The sequence below is a fragment of the Lycium ferocissimum genome, chromosome 9 (assembly GCF_029784015.1).
Source record: "Lycium ferocissimum isolate CSIRO_LF1 chromosome 9, AGI_CSIRO_Lferr_CH_V1, whole genome shotgun sequence".
NCBI lineage: Eukaryota > Viridiplantae > Streptophyta > Magnoliopsida > Solanales > Solanaceae > Lycium > Lycium ferocissimum.
The window spans coordinates 45,689,478-45,708,834 of record NC_081350.1 but is presented as its reverse complement, the minus strand read 5'-3'; the positions used below and the strand labels follow the sequence as shown (position 1 = coordinate 45,708,834).

Below are 19,357 nucleotides of genomic sequence, written 5' to 3'. Positions count from 1 at the left end.
TATTAAATCTGCATAAGTAATATCATATTTAGTAGCATTCTTTTGCTATGTATAAAATTCAACACACGTAATACGGTGTTTCGTGCAATTTAGAAACCCGCATAATTAATATATGTATGAGGTTATGAGGGAATCAATGTATTATTTTATGCATGATAGAAGATGGAATAACTAATACATGAATAACTAAATTGTACATAAAATGATACATAAATTCTCTCATAACTAATCCATGTATTACTAATATACCTGCATTACTCTAATCAATTATTCAAAAATGTTTATAAATAACTATTTATAATCACAAAATATAATTTTAAAGACATGATAAGTTACTTACCTGTATATAACTTATAAAAAATAATATAAGTACATTGTATTTATTTACATAGTCAGTGAATTATGTGTTAAACTCATTAATGGGCCCTCACAACTTTTTCCTTATATATATCCATCTTTGGAAAAACATCTTAGTAGTCTCAACCCCTCTTTCTTTCTCTCTCTGTTTCTTTGCTTGCTTTATATTTCTTTCTTAGCTTTGGCTATTTTAGCTTGGAAAAGGGAGAGAGAAGAAATCTTGAAGGAATGGGCAGTATAAATGGGTAAAAGTCTTCAGTTATTCTAATATAAAAAGTAGTTTAATAATTTTATGACAAAATTTAACAATTTTAGTGTTGTAGTACTAGATAACGTTCAGTTACTTTAGTGTGAAAAATAATTTTATAATTTTACTATTAATATAACGAGTAACCAAAATTTGTTCACATTTGCAGATTTATGGGACATGACATGTTGCCACCCTTCACTGGAGGCTGGCAGATTGATATGGGACCTTTAGTTATAGAAAAATCGGAGGTTATATTTGTTTCTTATTTTTGTTATGAGTTTAAGTTATATGAATTGTCTCTATAAAATTATTTTACTCTGTCAGGCAGGGCAGAGCCAACCTGGTTAATCCAGATTCGATAAAATTCATTAACTTTGAACTCAAACTCTTTATTTGTATTAAAAATTATTTAATATATACACAAAATTATTCAGAACACTAAACAAAAAGAATCGTGATTCAGAACCGATCAACTAAAAATTCTGCCTCCGTCCAGTACTGAATCACCCAAAAAAAATTTAGATAAGCCTTTTTAAAATGTGGAATTTGTAATCTTAAAAATAAGTATAAATTATCTGCTACAACAGGTAAAAACAACCCGACAGTGTAAAAGTTTCTTACACTTAAGATATATATTTACTTAAGAAACTGTAATTCTTATGTGTTTAACATTTGTTAATTTGTTGTAGGGTTCCTATGTCTATGACATAAATGGGAAGAAGTATCTTGATACTTTATCTGGCTTGTGGTGCAACCCCTTAGGTACTTACAATCCTTTATTGCACTATTTTTGTGTACCACTTATTCTTTCCTCCAAAAATTTAACACGTCTTTCTTATGAGTTTTTTCTATTGGCTTATGTCTTTCATTTGATTCGGTATCCTTTGTTTTCTCTTTTAATTTGTTACATTAATGGTGTTAAGGCAGGAGAAATTTTGTCTCTCTATCTAACATTTTAGAAATTATTTCAAATAAAGAAAGAGAAAAACATAAGCGAATAAATTAAAGTCATACTTTCTATTTAATTAGTTCCGCCACTAACCATCAAGAGGTGTGGTGTGATGGATAAAATCTTTTCACCCTCAGTCAGATGTTTAGGGTTCGAGCTCTGATAATGGAGAAACTCTGGTATTGAACATTTTCCTTTTTAACGGGACTTACGTTGAACGAATCTGAATAAATTGAATCGGTGAACAGCACAACTAATTAAGTGGTTATACCAAAAAAAGAAGAGATGACTTTCCGTTTTACGTTCGTTGGTGTATATTTTTTTACATCATTGATGCATAAAACTTATATGTAACATGCACTAAAGTAAGTAACAATATTAAAATTAAAGGTTTTTTATAACAATGGGACAAATTTAACAACTTACACATTATTGTAGGGGGAAGTGAACCTCGTCTTATTGAAGCTGCAAATAAACAACTCAACACATTGCCCTTTTACCATTCATTTTGGAATCGTACCACAAAAACTTCTTTGGTAATATGGCAAATTCTCAGTTCAATAGCATCTAAATTTGGCTATCAAATTAATTATTTCACTTAATTATTATATCACAGGCTGAGTAATTAATTTTATTTGTCAAACATACAGGATCTATCAAAGGAACTCCTAGACTTGTTTACTGCAAATAAAATGGCGAAAGTTACTTTCACAAATAGCGGATCAGAAGCCAATGATACTCAGGTTTATATATACTGATAAAATAATTATTTCTACAGTATCAATGCATTAATATAACCTGATATAACATATGTTATTTATCATTAGCTCTAGATTATCGATCATTGCTATTAAATAGAATTATATGTAATTGCCTTTCAAGTGACCTAATTCAGTAATTGAACCAGGAATTTTAACAATGAAAATTTAAAAAAAAAAATTAAAAAAACTGCTACTCGTGGGATTTGAACATGTACATCTATTGGGGATTCAAAAATCTATACCACCACTATACATTAAAAGAAATTGTTACTATTAGAAAAATTATCCGTATTAGTTTTGTTGGAAAAAAAAAAAGGTTATTTTGTAAAAAATTATTTGAGGGTAAAATAATTTTGAACTTCATCGTTAAATTGCTCGTAGCTAACATAAATTTCTGATAATCCGAACTATTTTTCAAAGTTAAATAGAATTAATGGGATTTGAACATGTACATCTATTGGGGATTCAAAAATTTTGTTGTTTAGCCACAAAATCTATCCGTTGCTAATTTCTATTTTTAGTAGCAGAGAGGATATTTTGTGGAAAGATTTTCAAGGATATTAAAATAACCTTCAACCTTTACATGTCAATCTGTAGGTGAAGCTGGTATGGTATTACAACAATGCCCTTGGGAGGCCAAAGAAAAAGAAATTTATTGCTCAAAAGAAAGCGTAATCTAATTATTTTACCTTTTGTTTTTTGTTTTTTTCCATGAATTTTTTTTTTTTTTTTTTTTTGGCTTTATAAAAAAAAATTTGGCTGACACAATATTCTTCATATTTGTCCCCTTCAAACAGATACCATGGGTCCACTTACATTTCTGCCGGTCTTTCTGGGTAATACATTTCAGAAATATTCATTTTTTATTTTCATAACATTTTTCGCATTGAACCGACAAATGCTTGAGTGTCATTTTATATAGCATCGTTTGATAAGATTTTTACCTTTTATGTCACTTGTTCCGAGCTCATAATCAAATTAGCTAATATTTTCAGATCTTATCTTATTTAGCTCATTTTGCATATAATTTAAAATATTCAGGGAAGCGACGATAATTTAAGTGCTCTTTTGAAGAACAGGGCAAGTCGGGAGGGGGGGAGGGGGGGCGGGTGTGGGGGTGGGGGGCTGTTATTTAAAAGTAAAATAAAAATTATAAAATTAAATAATTTTCAAATACACACAAAGCGTGTCATTTTTTAAGCAGATTGACAAAAAAGCCATCGTATAAAATGGGTTGAAGGTAGTATTTGTTTCAAGCTATATGTTGCTTGGACCCTACAAATATTTTGGTGTAGTCGTGTCAATTGTCCAAAAAAATATTAGTTTTGAAGGTCCAAATACAAACACAATAGTGTTTCTAAAGAGTTCAAGCAAAATAAATTTTTATGTGTTAGTTATTTATGCTAATATTTTCTTTAATTTTGCAGGATTCCTGCACTACATTATCAATTTGATTTACCACCTCCATTTATCCTGCACACTGATTGCCCTCACTATTGGCGCTATCACTTGCCAGGTAAATGTTTTATTTATACTCACTTCTTTTGGTATACTGATTTTATATTATATAATGTAAATAGCACATGTCTTGCATTCATTCATAGATTGAGTGAAAGTATTTGGTACAGAATATTTTTTATCGTATTTAATTGCAAAATTTTGTATATCAGGTGAGACGGAAGAGGAGTTCGCGACTAGGTTGGCAAATAATTTGGAAAGTCTTATACTCAAAGAGGGGCCTGAAACAGTAACTTCCATTTACTTTTATCATCTTTTATTATTTTACCACATAAATCATGAGCTTATGGTCCGAGTTACCACATAAAGCCTCAGCCTTATACCACATCTTATACTCAAAGGTTATGGATCGGGTTTGGGATGAATTTAAATTTAATTTGGCGACGTGGATCCCTAATTGGAGGCCACATGTAAAGATTGGTATTGTAAAACCAACCATTTTAGCTGTTAACGGTAAATGGCATGGATGAGCCATTTCGGTGACGGCGATGACATAAATAAATCCAACTATGAACGAATTACATGTATGAGCCATTTCGGACAGTTCGATGACATATTTGAGCTTTTTCCCTTAATTAATTTACATGTTCACCTAGGTAGCTGCTTTCATTGCTGAACCAGTCATGGGGGGAGGAGGTGTAATTGTTCCTCCAGCAACCTATTTTGAGAAGGTCAGTTTTACTTTTTGCAGTGTTTAAGATTCTAAGATAAGTCAAAGTGTTTAAAATTCAAAATCAGTTTTTCTCAATTGTTTACATATTCTTTTACAAATAACAAAAGTGTTTAAATAACTAAAATTGACCAAAGTCATAAGTTGGTAATCTCTAACTTATGGCTTCTCCTCGATACATAAACACTTTTAGTTTGACAAAAAAAATTTAAATATTATTTTTATTCCTAATATCTTTTGTAATTTCTGAATTCTTCAGCCCAAATTGAAACCTTAACTCCCACTCCATCTCATTTGCGTTGCTCGTCTTTTTTCCTTGTATAGATACTTCTTAATTACTTTATATTTGTGTAAATAACTATAAGAGTGTTTTCATCATCATAACAAAAATAGTATTTATAATTTTTTTGATCAAACACGTCAACTACTCATTAAAAATTTATTTTTGATTTTTGTTTTTGTTTCTAATTTTCAGATCCAAGCTGTACTCAAGAAGTATGACATTCTTTTCATTGTGGATGAGGTGGTATGTGGATTTGGAAGGCTTGGGACAATGTTTGGCTGTGATAAGTACAACATTAAACCTGATCTTGTCTCTTTAGCAAAGGTAGATTAAATAACTATGTTCAATTAATCCAAATTATAGCTTGAATTAATTTCTATGCATGGATAATATAACTTTCTTTAATATTATCTTTGTATTTTAACTCGTCTAGCATATTATCGATCTACTATATATTTTAAGTTACCAAATTAATCAGGGAATTGCGTTAAATTCACTTTTAGTGTAAAGATTTTTTTAGTACTATCAGTAAATTAACCTGAATAGCAGGTTAATTATCGTTTTTAGCAAATTACCTAAGAAATAATACTAGGCAATTTATCTTTTAAAGTGATCGCCCCGATAAACAATATATTCAAATGGTAGACTTTGTCCCTGGTTAAAGAATATAGTGCAATAACCTTTCGTGTGCTTTGCCTGGCTACTAGCAAGAATGAAGTTCACTTCTTAAAGCTTCCTATATATGTGTCGCTCCAACTTTTGTTGTAATTAATTAATGTTTATTAAGAGATTTTTCTATAACTATCTAATATGCGATCTGATATTATTATGTAATATTTTTTACACCGTTAGTGTATTTAAATTAACCTGCAATTAGAAGAGTTTAAATCTGTGCATTAACAGTGTAAAAGATATGTATACAATTAGGTTATTTAAAAAGTGATTGCAGGTCATTTTCTTCAATAAACATCGATTGTTACCTAAAGTAAATGAAAAGTAACCTGCTATATATAACATATATTAATTTACATTAATTATATAAGAAGTTTATTACAGCTATCTTAATGTATATAAATTAAATCCCAATTAAAATTACTATAAACATTTTCCTGTTGTTATAGATCATGTTGTATATAATCTATGCAAATTACTAAGTTATATCTGGATTCTGAATTTGTCTCTCCTTAACTATGCTTTTTTAGGCTCTTTCTTCTGGATATGTGCCAATTGGTGCTGTTCTTATAAGCCAGGAAATTTCCAACGTCATAGTTGCTGAAAGCAATAAAATAGGTGAGCATATAATATCAGTACAATACAATACGATATAAAGTCTTCTTCTTTTTGTTAACCAAAAGTTTCATAGTTTTAATTCTTTTTTTATATGTATTTATTTATTCTTATTTTTAAAAAACTAGGTGTTTTCTGCCATGGATTTACTTATTCCGGCCACCCTGTCGCGTGTGCGGTTGCGTTGGAAGCACTGAAGATCTACAAGTATGCAACCTATTTTTCTGGCTGAAGTTATATTTATTTTACTTAAAAAATATTAATTATCTAATTTATGTTCAATATTACTGCTTATTGTTGGTAATATGTTTGAGTGACCCCTCTGCATTGAAAACAAGAATTTTTAGAAACTTCAATTAGGAAGAATACACATTTAATTCTTGGCCCCATTAAGAAAAGTCGTGTTAATATATACTTTCACCAGGATTTTTCCTCCTCTTCTTCATCTTCATCCTCCTCATTCTTCTCCATTTTCTTTATATGTGCAGTAGAAAATTGAAGACCCGTTACTTATTTGTGATTATTATTTGGATTGGTTTTGGTTGAAGAGATTTGAAGAACACCATTGTTAAGTTTTATTGAACTTGTGTAGAAGAAAACAAAGTGAGTTTATTGATTTTTAAAGGTAAACTTGAGTTGAATCTAACAATTGAAAATTGTTTGAACTAGCATTACAAGGCTGAATTTCAATCAGAGTAATTTAATTTGGAGTTGATATAAAACACCTGTGGATCAATTTTGAAGCAAAAATTTGTTGCTGAAATTTCTGCAAAACTTATGGTGATCATTAGGAATTCTAGCTAAATCTTGACGAATCGCCAGAATTTTCCACCACAAATATCGAAAAGATCCTGGTAATTCAGCCAGATTTGTGGCCAGCATCTTGATAATCACATAACTTGATGTTACCAAAATCCTTAAGATCAATATAACTTGCTATAAAAGATGTCTTGCCCAATATCAAATAAAAAATTTAGGCGAAGCAATTATTTTTGCATCATTTTTCTTAACGAAATCAATTTCAATAGGGGCACCAAAAAATTCTTTTTGTGCAAGTCACCCATTAAAAATGGAATTTTTGGCTTGATAAGCAAGAATTAACTTACAAACACAATCAATATAAAGATTTATTTACTTTATGAATAACGTAATTGTACAAATATCTTTTACTCCGTCCGTGCGCTTAAATCTTAACAAAATACTCCTCGTGGTTTCCAAACTTGGGTGTTGTAGTTAACATAATATTCAAATTATTTTTCAGGGAAAGAAATGTTGTTGAGCTAGTGAACAAAATATCACCAAAGTTCCAAGAAGGTTTGAAAGCATTTGCTGACAGTCCCATAATTGGGGAGGTACAAATACTTATATATTGATAGTGTAATGATTTTATTATACCATCAAATGTTATTTAATATGTTATAACAAGTTATTTATCATTTATTCTGTGTTGTTATCAATTAATTCTATTAAATAGTATATTATCTACAGTTAGTAATTTTTAAGTGACCTGATTGTATTTAGAGTTCAAATTATATGCAAATTATATGCATTGTCTAGTAAAAAGTTATTCTTACACTGTCATGTCACTCAAAAATATCTTCAGATAAGTCGCCTTAAAATGTGGGATTTATAATCTTAAAAATAAGATCGATCATATACTATAACAGGTAAAGATGAACTGATAATGTAAAAATTTCTTATATTGACGTAACTTAAACTCATGCATAAATATCTTTTATACTGTTAGTACATAAAACTTTAAACTTTTAGTTTTATTCATCTTACTTTTTGTTCTGCTTTTTTCAGATAAGGGGAACTGGTTTGATACTTTCCACAGAGTTTGTGGATAACAAAAATCCTAATGATCCTTTTCCTCTTCAATGGCGTATGTTTCTTTTTGCTCTTTTGTATTAAAATTAATTAATTTGAGATTAATTAAGTTAAATTGTAAGAGTTAAATTGTAAGCTCAATTTTACAAATTAATTAAATTGTTCATTCTTTGCTTTAGAGGTTGGTGCCTATTTTGGAGCACAATGTGCTAAGTATGGGATGTTAGTAAGTTCTTCTGGTGATTACATAAATATGGCTCCTCCATTTACCTTGACTCTTGAAGAACTTGATGAGGTAATATCACTTGACATATAATTGTTAGAAATATTTTAACAACCATCTGTTAATAATTGTTAGAACTTCCATGAGTGGTATTGCAGTTAATAAGCATTTATGGGAAAGCACTGAAAGATACTGAAAAGAAAGTGGAAGAACTCAAGTCTCAGAAGAAGGAAAAGCTCGTGGCAAAGCTTGATGAATCCAAAAAAGAAAAGAAATAAAAAGAATAATGTATCTAGTTTAAATAAAATGTCTGCCTGCCTCGCTTGTCTTGTCCCTGTTGGGGATTGTTTACTTTTAATAAAGGGTAGTTAGTGCTCTATCTAGTGGTATAAATTTGTCAAAAAAAAAAAAAAAAGACTTCGTTTCTTCTTTAATTGTTGATATTTTGCTTCTAATAAGTGATTGCTTCTTGCAATTTTAATTTGCACTAGAAATTTTCTATTGAAGGACATTGATTTGGTTTGTTAACAAGTTTGTTTCATACAAAAATCTGCATTTACATAGAGTTTTCACGTTAACAAGTATATAATGCGGAGATCAAAGAAAAAGAAAAGAATATATTGCTTAAGCAACAAGAAGCATTTTTATTATTTCGCATTCTGTTGAGTTTTTTTAAATTTGATGGGCCGGGCTGGGCTGGCCCACCCCAGAAACAGGCCTTAAAATGGTCAGCCCAGCTCAATCCTACATGGGCCGTGGGCTGGGCCACTTGGCCCATAAAACATATTTTTTTGTTATCCAAAATTCTAACCTTCAAAATTACAAGACAATTTTAGCAGTGTTGCTAATCAAGTCTCAAACTATAATTAAATTATCATACTAATATTTATTAGTGAAACCTACATAAATAGCTACCTTTTATTGGCTTCTAAGTAGATATAACTATAAAATGCAAAATTACCAAGGGTAGCTACTTTTCTTTAAAAACACGTGTATTTCTATTTTTTTGAAATATAGAGAAATACAGTAAACACGCTCCAGTGAAATCAGGAGCTATTTATGGAACAGATTTTTTGAAATACAGTGAAATACACGGAAATACAAAATCGAGTTGAGTAAAAATAGGCTATATTTTTTTAATAGATTCTTCTTTTTCTTTTTAAATGGTAAGTTAAATTAAATCAATCATATTTCACGCATTCCATAACAGCTCATGAATCTATCTCAACTTTTATCACAATCAAAACTTTTTGAATTCAAAAACCACTAAAAATCTGAAAACTTCCAAATATAGAAAAATATATGCTGAAATACAATGAAATATGATTGATTGTTTAAGAAATATAAAGTTGTAGCATGCGTATATACAATGGAATACAATGAAATATATCAGAAACTATTTCATAAATTAGAAATACAAAATGCAGAAATACGTTGAAATACAGTGAAATACAAAAATCGTGAAACAAATTGGAGTAAAAATAGGCTCTACACCAAAAAAAAAAAAAAAAGATAAATACATTTAGATACAGCGAAATAATACACTGAAATATACTGAAAAATTAGATATACTGTTTGTTGATACACAGAAATATACTGAAACATTTTATCAAACACTTGGTGGGCATGAAGCTCTACAACTCTCATCAATGGTGTTTCTACAACAACAACAACCTATTCTCTTGCTCCTAGATGATGCTACAATATCATATTGCTATAATCAATACTATTCTTCATCACTCATAAGATAAAGAATACCACATGATTGAAAACATAAGAAGGATTTTCCTCTTATTTCGGCCTATCTATGGAGATTTAGCAAACGAATTGTTATAGTTGAGCTTCGGCCATTGGCTGGAGATCCTCCACTGCTTTTTTTGTTGCCACTGGTGTATTTTTGCTTGGAGTATCAATATCCGCCATTAAAATGGAGAGTTAGAGCTTGTTGAAGATATTCTAACAATGGTTGAAATTTTTTTTAAAAAAATATTGAATGAAAAGTGAAGGTAAAGACGATGAAATTTATGAACAATTGAAGAGAAATACAACAAATAACATAATGAAAATTAGTTACCTGTAGAGATTGGGTAACTGATAAGGAAGAAGAAGAAATCGTGCTAATTATGGTGAAGAATAACGGGAGTAAAACACGATTTAATGAATGGAAGATATGAGAGTAAAATATTTGAAAAAAAAAAAAGATTGTGGGTAAGTGGGAGAGAGGTACCTTATTTTTAGGGAAATATACTACAGTTACAAAAACAAGTTATAGATGGTAATTTGATAAATAATTAAGCAAAAAAAGATAGCTATTACTAATAAATAAGTCTTAGAGATAGTTATGGGCTGTAAATTTTCCTATTTATTAAGTACGAATTATCCAATGCTTTCAATTATGGGCATTGCCCATTAGGCCATTACATAGGGAATTCCGTATTGGTTGGTTTCAATACAATCTTAGTTGCATATTATGTTTTTTATTGTTTTGTTTGTCTTAGTACAAATTTGATGATTTGTAATTCAATTTCGGTTTCAAGTAAAATTTTGATTGTTGCTTTGGTTAGAATTTAAGAATTGTTATTTACAATAACATATATAAATTAAAATCAAAGTCTATATAACCCATCATATATTCATATTACAAAGCCTAAAAACCAAAGTTATATTATATTTTAAGGCAGTCACTAACTCTAATGATTCGGTCAACACAGCTCCCTCAATACCAAAAGATGAATTGATTTCAAAGTTTTTAAAATACAAACCAGCAAAGCCCATGACATCATTACCAATCTTGATCACCACGACAAAACTATTTCTCTTTTCAGCATGACTCCGCTTAGTCAATATTTCCATATAAAATATTTTCCATCTATGCCATAACATCATTATCATCCGTTTACTTTTTTAGATAAAAGGTCAAAATCATAGATGGACCCTGAACTTGTTCTGATTTTTCATTTAAACTCCTTAACTGAAACGTTGAACATCTGGACCCTGGAACATAAGATAAAATGTGCCATTTGAACCCCTCGTGCCAGCTGGGTACACGCGTGCAGTGCACTGCTTTAAACAGAGCGTGAGTTACCAAATTTTTTCTTTTTTTCAAATTTTTAATCATTAAAAATTAATTTTAACAAAAATTCTATTTCAAAATCTATTTAAATAATTAAAAAAAATTGAAAAACTCAAACCGCCCTCTACGATAGCCCACTTCGCCGCCGCCATCGCCACTGCTGCCGCCGCCTCCGCCGCTACTCCACTTCAAAATCTATTTAAATAAATCTCCGACAAAAAAGGGCACCATTTTTTTAATTATTTAAATAGATTTTGAAACGGCGGCGGTGATGGGGGCGGCAGAGGCAGTGGCGGCTATGATGTGGGCTATCGGAGAGGATGGGTTGGGTTTTTCAGATTTTTAAAAATTATTTAAATAGATTTTAAAATTAATTTTTCTTAAATTAATTTTTTTTATTGACATGGCTTATTTTTATTGGTCTATTTTTTCATGTCACTGGTCTATTTTTCCATGTCACTGTAAGTGGACTGCACGCGTGTGCCCAGCTGGCACGAGGGGTTCAAATGACATAATTTATCTTATATTCGAGAGTCCAGATGGTCAACGTTTCAATTAAGGGGTCTAAATAAAAAATCAGGATAAGTTCAGGAGTCCATCTATGACTTTGGCCTAGATAAAACAGATATTACCATTCTTGATCACTAAGACAAGACTATTTCTCTTTTCAGCATTACTCCGCTTAGTCAGATATTTCCATATAAAATATTTTCCAACTATGCCATGACATCATTATCATCCGTTTACTTTTTTTAGATAAAGCAGATATACAGATCAACTTGAGCACCTTTTAATATAATTTACTAATATTATGTAACTCTATCTACAAAATTTAGATAAATAAGGAGAAATCGCTTAATTTTTCTTCTTTACTGAAATTTGAACCGTGATCTCCAATATTTTACATTCATTTCATTAACCTATGTAGGCCACACCCTTGTATGCAGGGGCGAATCCAACATTATGATACTGGGTTCTTCTGAACTCTAATATTTTCAACGCAAATTTATATATAACATTACTTTAAAAATATAATAGCGTTCAACACTATGAACCTTGAAGATTGAACAAATAAAAATTAAACCTTAGATCCGCCCCTTCTTGGATGTGAGGGCATTAATCTTTTTTTTTTATTCCAAGTCTCCACTTAATAGGTGTTTCATGACTCCAAGTAACTTTTACATCTTCATCTCTCTATAAATTAAAAGACTCATCATCAAACAATATAACAAAAGTCCAGTTTCCTTTTCAAGTTTCAAAAAATATCAAACTTCAAGTTGGCATAAACCTTTGAGCCAAAAAAAAAAAAGAATGAAAGGAAGCAAGAATATAGAGTTGATCTTCATTACTTGTCGAGGGATTGGTCATTTAGTTTCCACAGTAGAAATGGCAAAACTTCTTATAACTAGAGAAAAACACATGTCCATTACAGTCCTCATTATTCAATTACCTAATGACAACAAGCTTAGTTCTTATATCAAATCAGTTTCAAATTTCAGCTCAAATTTGAAATTCATTCAACTTCCTCAAGATGTTTCTGTTTTGCAGCTACTCAAAGGGAATATTTTCACCTCTTTTATTCCTGGTCATAAGCCTGCAGTAAGACATGCTGTTGCTGAAATTCTCAAGTCCCAGTCAAATATTACACTAGCAGGTATTCAGATTAATTTCACTGAAGTTTGCTAACTCAAGTTTTGGTCTAGTGGTAAGAGCATAACTCATGATGTGTGAGATCAGCGCATATAGCGGGCGCGAACTCTGCTACGAAGGCAGATCTAGAATTTTGAGTTTGTGGATTCTAAATTTATGACATGATTAACGGTTAGATTCATGTTAGATTACTTTTACATATAAGTGATCTCTTAATACAAATATAGAAGTTAAGACAAAATCACAAGGTTCTGTCGAATCCGTAACATACGGTGTAGACCTGCCTCTGTCTGTTAGACAAAAAATGGTATTTAGGTTGAACTGTGGAGGGGTGGGCACGTTATCTACCAAATTTCGACCCGTGCGCCGCCAGTCTTCAGGAGTTTCTCGTTATCAAGAAAAATATTGAGCTTACCTACTATAATAGTAGAGTTAATAAATTACTTTTTGTTACATTAAACTAATTGAACATTACCCATTGTAACAGTAAAATCACCCTGATGGGTAAATTTTATCGTTATAATGGGCAACAGTTAGTGCTTTACTGTTAGTATGGACAATATTGAGCTACTTTAATGTAATAAAAAATATTCCATTTTAATGACTTTACTATTCTTGTGGGTAAAGTCTAGAGACTTTCACTTACTGTTATGAGAGATAGTTTTGTGACTTTACTGTTATAGTGAATAAAGTTGACTGATGATACTAAAATTAAATGGCAGGTATTGTCATCGACGTGTTCTGCACCTCTATGATAGATGTGGCCAATGAATTTGAGCTACCAACCTATGTTTTCTACACCACTAGTGCAGCCAATCTTGGTCTTCAATTCCATATGCAGAGCCTTTGTGACGAATTTGACATCGATATTACCAATTACAAAAATGATCCCGAAGCACTAATTTCTATATCAACATACGTCAATCCATTTCCAGCAAAATGTTTGCCCTCTATAGCCTTAGACAAGGAAGGAGGAGGTTCCCACATGTGTCTCATTCTTACGAGAAGGATTCGAGAAACCAAAGGTATTATGATAAACACATGTGTTGAAATCGAGCCCCATGCGATCAACTCGCTCCTACGGGATAAGAATATACCGCCTGTATACCCTGTCGGACCGGTGTTGAACCTTACTAATGTTGAAAGTGACAAATTGGGTGAATCAGATAAGAATATTACGAAGTGGCTAGATGACCAATCCCCTGCATCTTTAGTGTTCCTCTGTTTTGGTAGTGGTGGAAGTTTTAAAAAAGAGCAAGTTAAGGAAATAGCGTATGCTCAAGAAAATAGTGGGTGAAGCACCAGAGAAAGATACAAGGTTTCCAAGTGACTGAAAATTTTGAAGAATTCTTGCCAGAAGGGTTCTTGCAAAGAACACAAGGGATTGGAAAGGTGATGTTTTTTTTTTTTTTTTTTTTTTTGGTTTTCACACTGCTTTGTTGGAAACACAAAGAAAACGAGAGACAGAAAAGAAGAAAACGAGAGAGAGAAAAGAAGAAGACAGCTCTGATACCTTTATCCCATCTAATTCAGTACATGTTAATGCTGTTCCTAATGTAAAGCTTTGGCATGTAAGGTTGGGACACCTTCCATTTTCAGCAATGAAACATTTAAGTTTTCTTCCTTGTGATTTCAATTCTGATTTTATTTGTGATGTCTGTCCTAGAGCTAAACAAACTAGACAACCTTTTCCTACTAGTAGCATAAAGTCCACACACATTTTTGATCTCATCCATATAGACACTTGGGGACCCTACAAGTGTAATACTTATAATGGATTCAGGTTCTTTCTCACCATAGTAGATGATTTCAAGATGAAGGAACATGGACATTCTTACTAAGCACTAAGAGTAATGCTTTTCCGTCTTAAAGAGCTTTTTATCTATGGTAGAGAGACAATTCAATGTGAAAGTTAAAATGATCGAAGTCCGATAATGCCTTGAGTTGGGAAGAGGCACACAAGAATCGACTTTCCTAGCCTCACAAGGGATTCTCGCATCAATCGTCTTGTGTAGCTACCCCTCAACAAAATGGAATTGTTGAGAGGAAGCATAGACACCTCTTAGAGATTGCTAGAGGATTGATGCTCCAATCCAAATTGCCTATGTCCTACTGGGGAGAGTCTATTCTGACTGCTACACACATCATTAATCGACTGCCATCTAGTGTGCTCGAGCGGGCAAACACCTTATGAAGTATTGTTTAGACAAAAGCCTACTTATGATCATTTGAGGAATTTTGGATGTTTGTGCTATGCTTCCACCCTAGGACAAGGAAGGAACAAGTTTGATGAAAGAGCTACCGCTTGTGTTTTCCTAGGCTATCCTTTACTCGGCAGTAAAGGATATAAGCTGTCCTTGATACAAAGAAAGTGTTTGTATCCAGAGATGTGAGATTTCATGAATCACACTTTCCTTTCAACTCATCTGATAACCCGCACACACCTATTTTCCTCAATTCCCCTTCTTCCTTAGATGATCATTCTGATTGTCCATTTCAAATACAATCAACACCACCAGTCCATGATCTTTTTCAGCAAGTTACACCCTCAGAACCTCACCATACTACTTCTGATCATTGGAGAAGTTCTGATTCTACACTCTCTCATCTGCCACTAAGTTCCCCTCACCAAATGAATTCTACAGATCAGCCTATATTACCCCAACTTGACCCTGTTTATCCAAGTTCTCCTACACCAACAGCTTCTATTCCTACTTCTACTTCTGTCCCTATAACCAATCCACCAAGAAGGTCTAGCAGGATATCTCATGAACCTGGTTATCTAAAAGACTACATTTGCAATAGTGTGATATTCACCGATCTAGGGAAAACTTGTTTTGATCACTCTCCTAAGCCTAGGAGTTATGCTTTCCGCATTATCTCTCAACAATCGGCACCTGCTTCATTCCCTTTCTAACATCACCGAGCTCGGCTACATAACCAAAGCTTCCCAACATCCAAAGTTGGAGAGAAGCCATGAACTCGAAATTAAGGCTTTGGAAAACAATCAAACACAGGAAGTTGTCTTGTTACCTAAAGGAAAAAGAGCCTTACCTTGCAAATGGGTATACAAGATAAAGCATCTCTCAGATGGGAGTATTGAAAGACTAAAGGCAAGACTAGTGGTGAGGGGGGATATCCAAAGAGAAGGTATAGATTATGGAGAAACTTTTTCACCGATGCAGAAAATGACCACTATCCAAGTGCCTACTTACCATTGCGGCTAAGAAGAAGCGGTGGTCCGTTTCACAACTAGATGTCAACAATGCGTTCGTACGGGTGATCTCCAAGAAGAGGTTTTTATGAAGTTTCCCGCAGACCGACACCTCCTAGTCCTAACCATGTCGTGGCTTTCCGAAAAAGTCCTTATACGGTTTAAAGCAAGCTTCATAGCTGCATGCTCCTTGCAGTGAGCATTAGCTTTCAAAGGTTATTCATCTTCCTTAAACGATTATCTCTCGTTTTTGCTGCATCGGGTCACTAATTTCCATCCTAGCAGTCTATGTGGACGATATTCTCCTCACGAGGGGATGATTTGAGTGAGCTCGAGAATATCAAATGTTTTCTCAATACGCAGTTCAAAGTTAAGAACTTGGGAGAAATTCACTATTTTCTTGGCATGGAAATTTTACGAGAAGAGCATGGCTTTATTGTTACCAACGAAAATTTACCTCGGATCTGCTTCATGAGTTCGATGTTTCTCATTTGCCTGCGGTTGGTTCTCCTTTGGATCCCTCTTCCAAACTTCGAGCGGATGATAGTCCTCGTTTGGATAACCCCACGCTTTATCGTCACTTGGTCGGCAAGTTGAATTATTTGACCAACACTCGCCCAGATCTGTCTTTTGTCGTTCTTGCTCTAAGTCAATACATGCACGACCATGTTTGTCACATTTCTCGGTCTTTACGAGTTTTACGATACCTCGGCTCGCATCCGGTCAAGGCATATTACTATCTTCCAATCCATCTTTTTCTTTATCGGCTTTTGCGATGCGGACTGGGCATCGTGTAAAGATTCACGTAAATCGGTTAGTGGATTTTTCATTACCCTTGGCGGTGCTCCGATTTCTTGGAAATCGAAGAAACAAATCTCGATCTCTTTACTAAGCCCCTTTCTGGGGTTTCTCACAGAGCGATTTTGTCCAAGTTGGGGGTCATGACTCTCCCCTCCAACTTGAGGGGGGATGTTGGAAAACACAAAGAAAACGAGAGACAGTAAAAGAAGAAAACGAGAGAGAGAAGAAGAAGAATGATGTACAAAGAAAACGCAGAGAGAGAAAAAGAAAACGAGAGAGAGAGAGAGAGAAAAATGATGTACAAAGAAAACGAGAGAGAGAAAAGAAGAAAACGAGAGAGAGAAAAGAAGAAAAATTTATGTGACGTTTAGGAGAATTAATGTCCGGCCAGTGGATTAATCTCACCCATAACACACACACATGATAGATCAATCTTCCACCCTTAGATTAGAATCATGGCAGATTTAAATATGGTCATATGACCAACACGAGAAAGAATAAAATTTGTTATACAATGGACAAATTAGAATAGGACAGGTGTAATTAGTTTTGTCCATTTCCTCTTCTTTCTGTTACATTTTGTTAGATAGTTTTGTGTATAAAGAGAGGTACATACTGATGAATAAAATTTACACAGAGAAAATTCCCAAATACAGTGTCTTCATCTTCAATTTTAACACGCTTGTGTCTTCGCGTTGGACCTGACTAAGTCGGATTCGCATCAGGAAGTTTCACTTTATGGGGTAAAACGCTCCCTATCAAACCTGACTTCATTTTTAAGGCTTGAATCTTGAATATTTGATTAAGGACGGGTACTTACCACCACACCACAACCTTTACTGGTTGTAAATTTGATTTTAAGTGGTTTAAAACTTAGTGGGCTAAAAAGCACAACATTTTTTTAAAAAAAGAAGTAGTATCTAATTTTTCATAATTTTATCTTTTGGCTCTTCTTTTCACTCTCAAAGTTGCTTTTATTTTGTGTTTCACTCCAAATTCCTATTAAAATAGTTGAAAGATATAAGAGTCATCTGGAACTTCTATTTGAGTATACATTACAAAATTTTGGACGATGCATTTTATTTTGCAAGTAGGACTTCATTTTGTTATCTAGCTAATAACGAAAATTTACTCTGAAGACATCACCTTCTATACTATACATCAAATAGATATTTTCACATCCTATCTCTATTTTATATTTTATTACTAAACATTGTATCTTATTAAATTCATTTATCAAGAGGTTCTTATTTCCATCTCTATCAATTCCTAACAGGTGATAGGATGGGCACCTCAATTGGCAATTTTGTCACATAAAGCAGTGGGAGGCTTTGTGTCACACTGTGGGTGGAATTCGACTTTGGAAATCATTTATTTCGGAGTGCCAATGGCTACTTGGCCAATGTACGCAGAGCAACAAGGTAATGCGTTTCAATTGGTTAAGGATTTGGGAATGGCAGTCGAGATTAAGATGGATTACAGGAAGGATCTGATAGTGATGGGCCAAGAAATTATAGTGAAAGCAGAGAAGATTGAGAAAGTGATAAGGGAACTTATGAACCCGGAGAATGAAATTCGGATGAAAGTGAAAGATATGAAGGAGAGGAGCAGAGCGACAACAATGGAAGGTGGCTCTTCTTATAATTGTATTGGAGGTTTTATCCAGATTATCATGGAGAATACTCGGTAATTAGCCATTCGATTCGTGCTAATAGCATTGGATATACATGTGTTTTGTAATTTGATCGATTTAGTTCGTTTGTACCCTCGTTTATTAAGCTACTAGTGAAGGTTGCCCGTGCTGAGCACGAGCTTTTGTTGGTTGTTGTAATATCTTTAGTGAACTCTATTTGTTTCACATTGACATACACATATTTCCGTGAGATGGCAAATAAGGTGACACTGACAAACTTTATTACCTAGAAGCTCCTATTAGTTCTCCAATAAACTATAACACAAGACGAACTTGTAACGATTTTTTCTGAATTTTCCTTGGTCACATGCTTTAAATTTTTTGTTATAATTTAAAATTATCGACCTTAAGGTTTCTTTTGAGTTTTGACTTTACACCACATATTTTGTTGGGCCCCCCCTACTTAAAGTAAGTCAAATCTGCATGCAACTAATTTGTACAGAACTTATGTACTCCCATGCAGTAAGTAATACAATTTTATTCTGAAGTTAAAGGTAAGGATTGATGCATATGCGGCCCCCTAAACTTGCATCATTTTTTCATTTTGGCACCTCAACTAAGTGTTGTTCCTATTGAACCCCTAACTTGGCCTCAAGTGTATCTATCAAACACAATCCGACTTACGTAGCATCTTACATGATGTATCCTTGAAAGTTAAGATAATATATGTATGGAATTTGACTATGTTGATAAAGATAATGTTATGCCTGTAAGATGATGTATTCATATGTGAATTGTTACAACCCCCCCCCCCCCCGTTTCTATCGCAAGGAAGTCTTTGGCTTATGGATGGTTTAT

At 33.0% G+C, this 19,357-nt stretch overlaps 1 protein-coding gene and 1 pseudogene across 1 annotated transcript; both read left to right on the top strand.

The window, feature by feature from the left end:
• The first annotated feature begins 444 nt into the window (after positions 1 to 444).
• On the top strand, positions 445 to 8,659 carry LOC132031068 (vanillin aminotransferase). Its single transcript, XM_059420916.1, has 17 exons — positions 445 to 602; positions 774 to 855; positions 1,297 to 1,369; positions 1,995 to 2,092; positions 2,207 to 2,299; positions 2,915 to 2,988; positions 3,115 to 3,153; positions 3,745 to 3,833; positions 3,988 to 4,064; positions 4,432 to 4,506; positions 4,981 to 5,112; positions 5,991 to 6,078; positions 6,204 to 6,282; positions 7,337 to 7,427; positions 7,882 to 7,960; positions 8,085 to 8,200; positions 8,287 to 8,659. The coding sequence occupies exons 1-17, from the start codon at positions 586 to 588 to the stop codon at positions 8,404 to 8,406; spliced, it is 1,422 nt and encodes a 473-aa protein (XP_059276899.1). The 5' UTR covers positions 445 to 585; the 3' UTR covers positions 8,407 to 8,659.
• A 3,753-nt stretch (positions 8,660 to 12,412) lies between these two features.
• Positions 12,413 to 18,791, top strand: LOC132031066 (UDP-glucose flavonoid 3-O-glucosyltransferase 6-like; annotated as a pseudogene).
• The last annotated feature ends 566 nt before the right edge of the window (positions 18,792 to 19,357 follow it).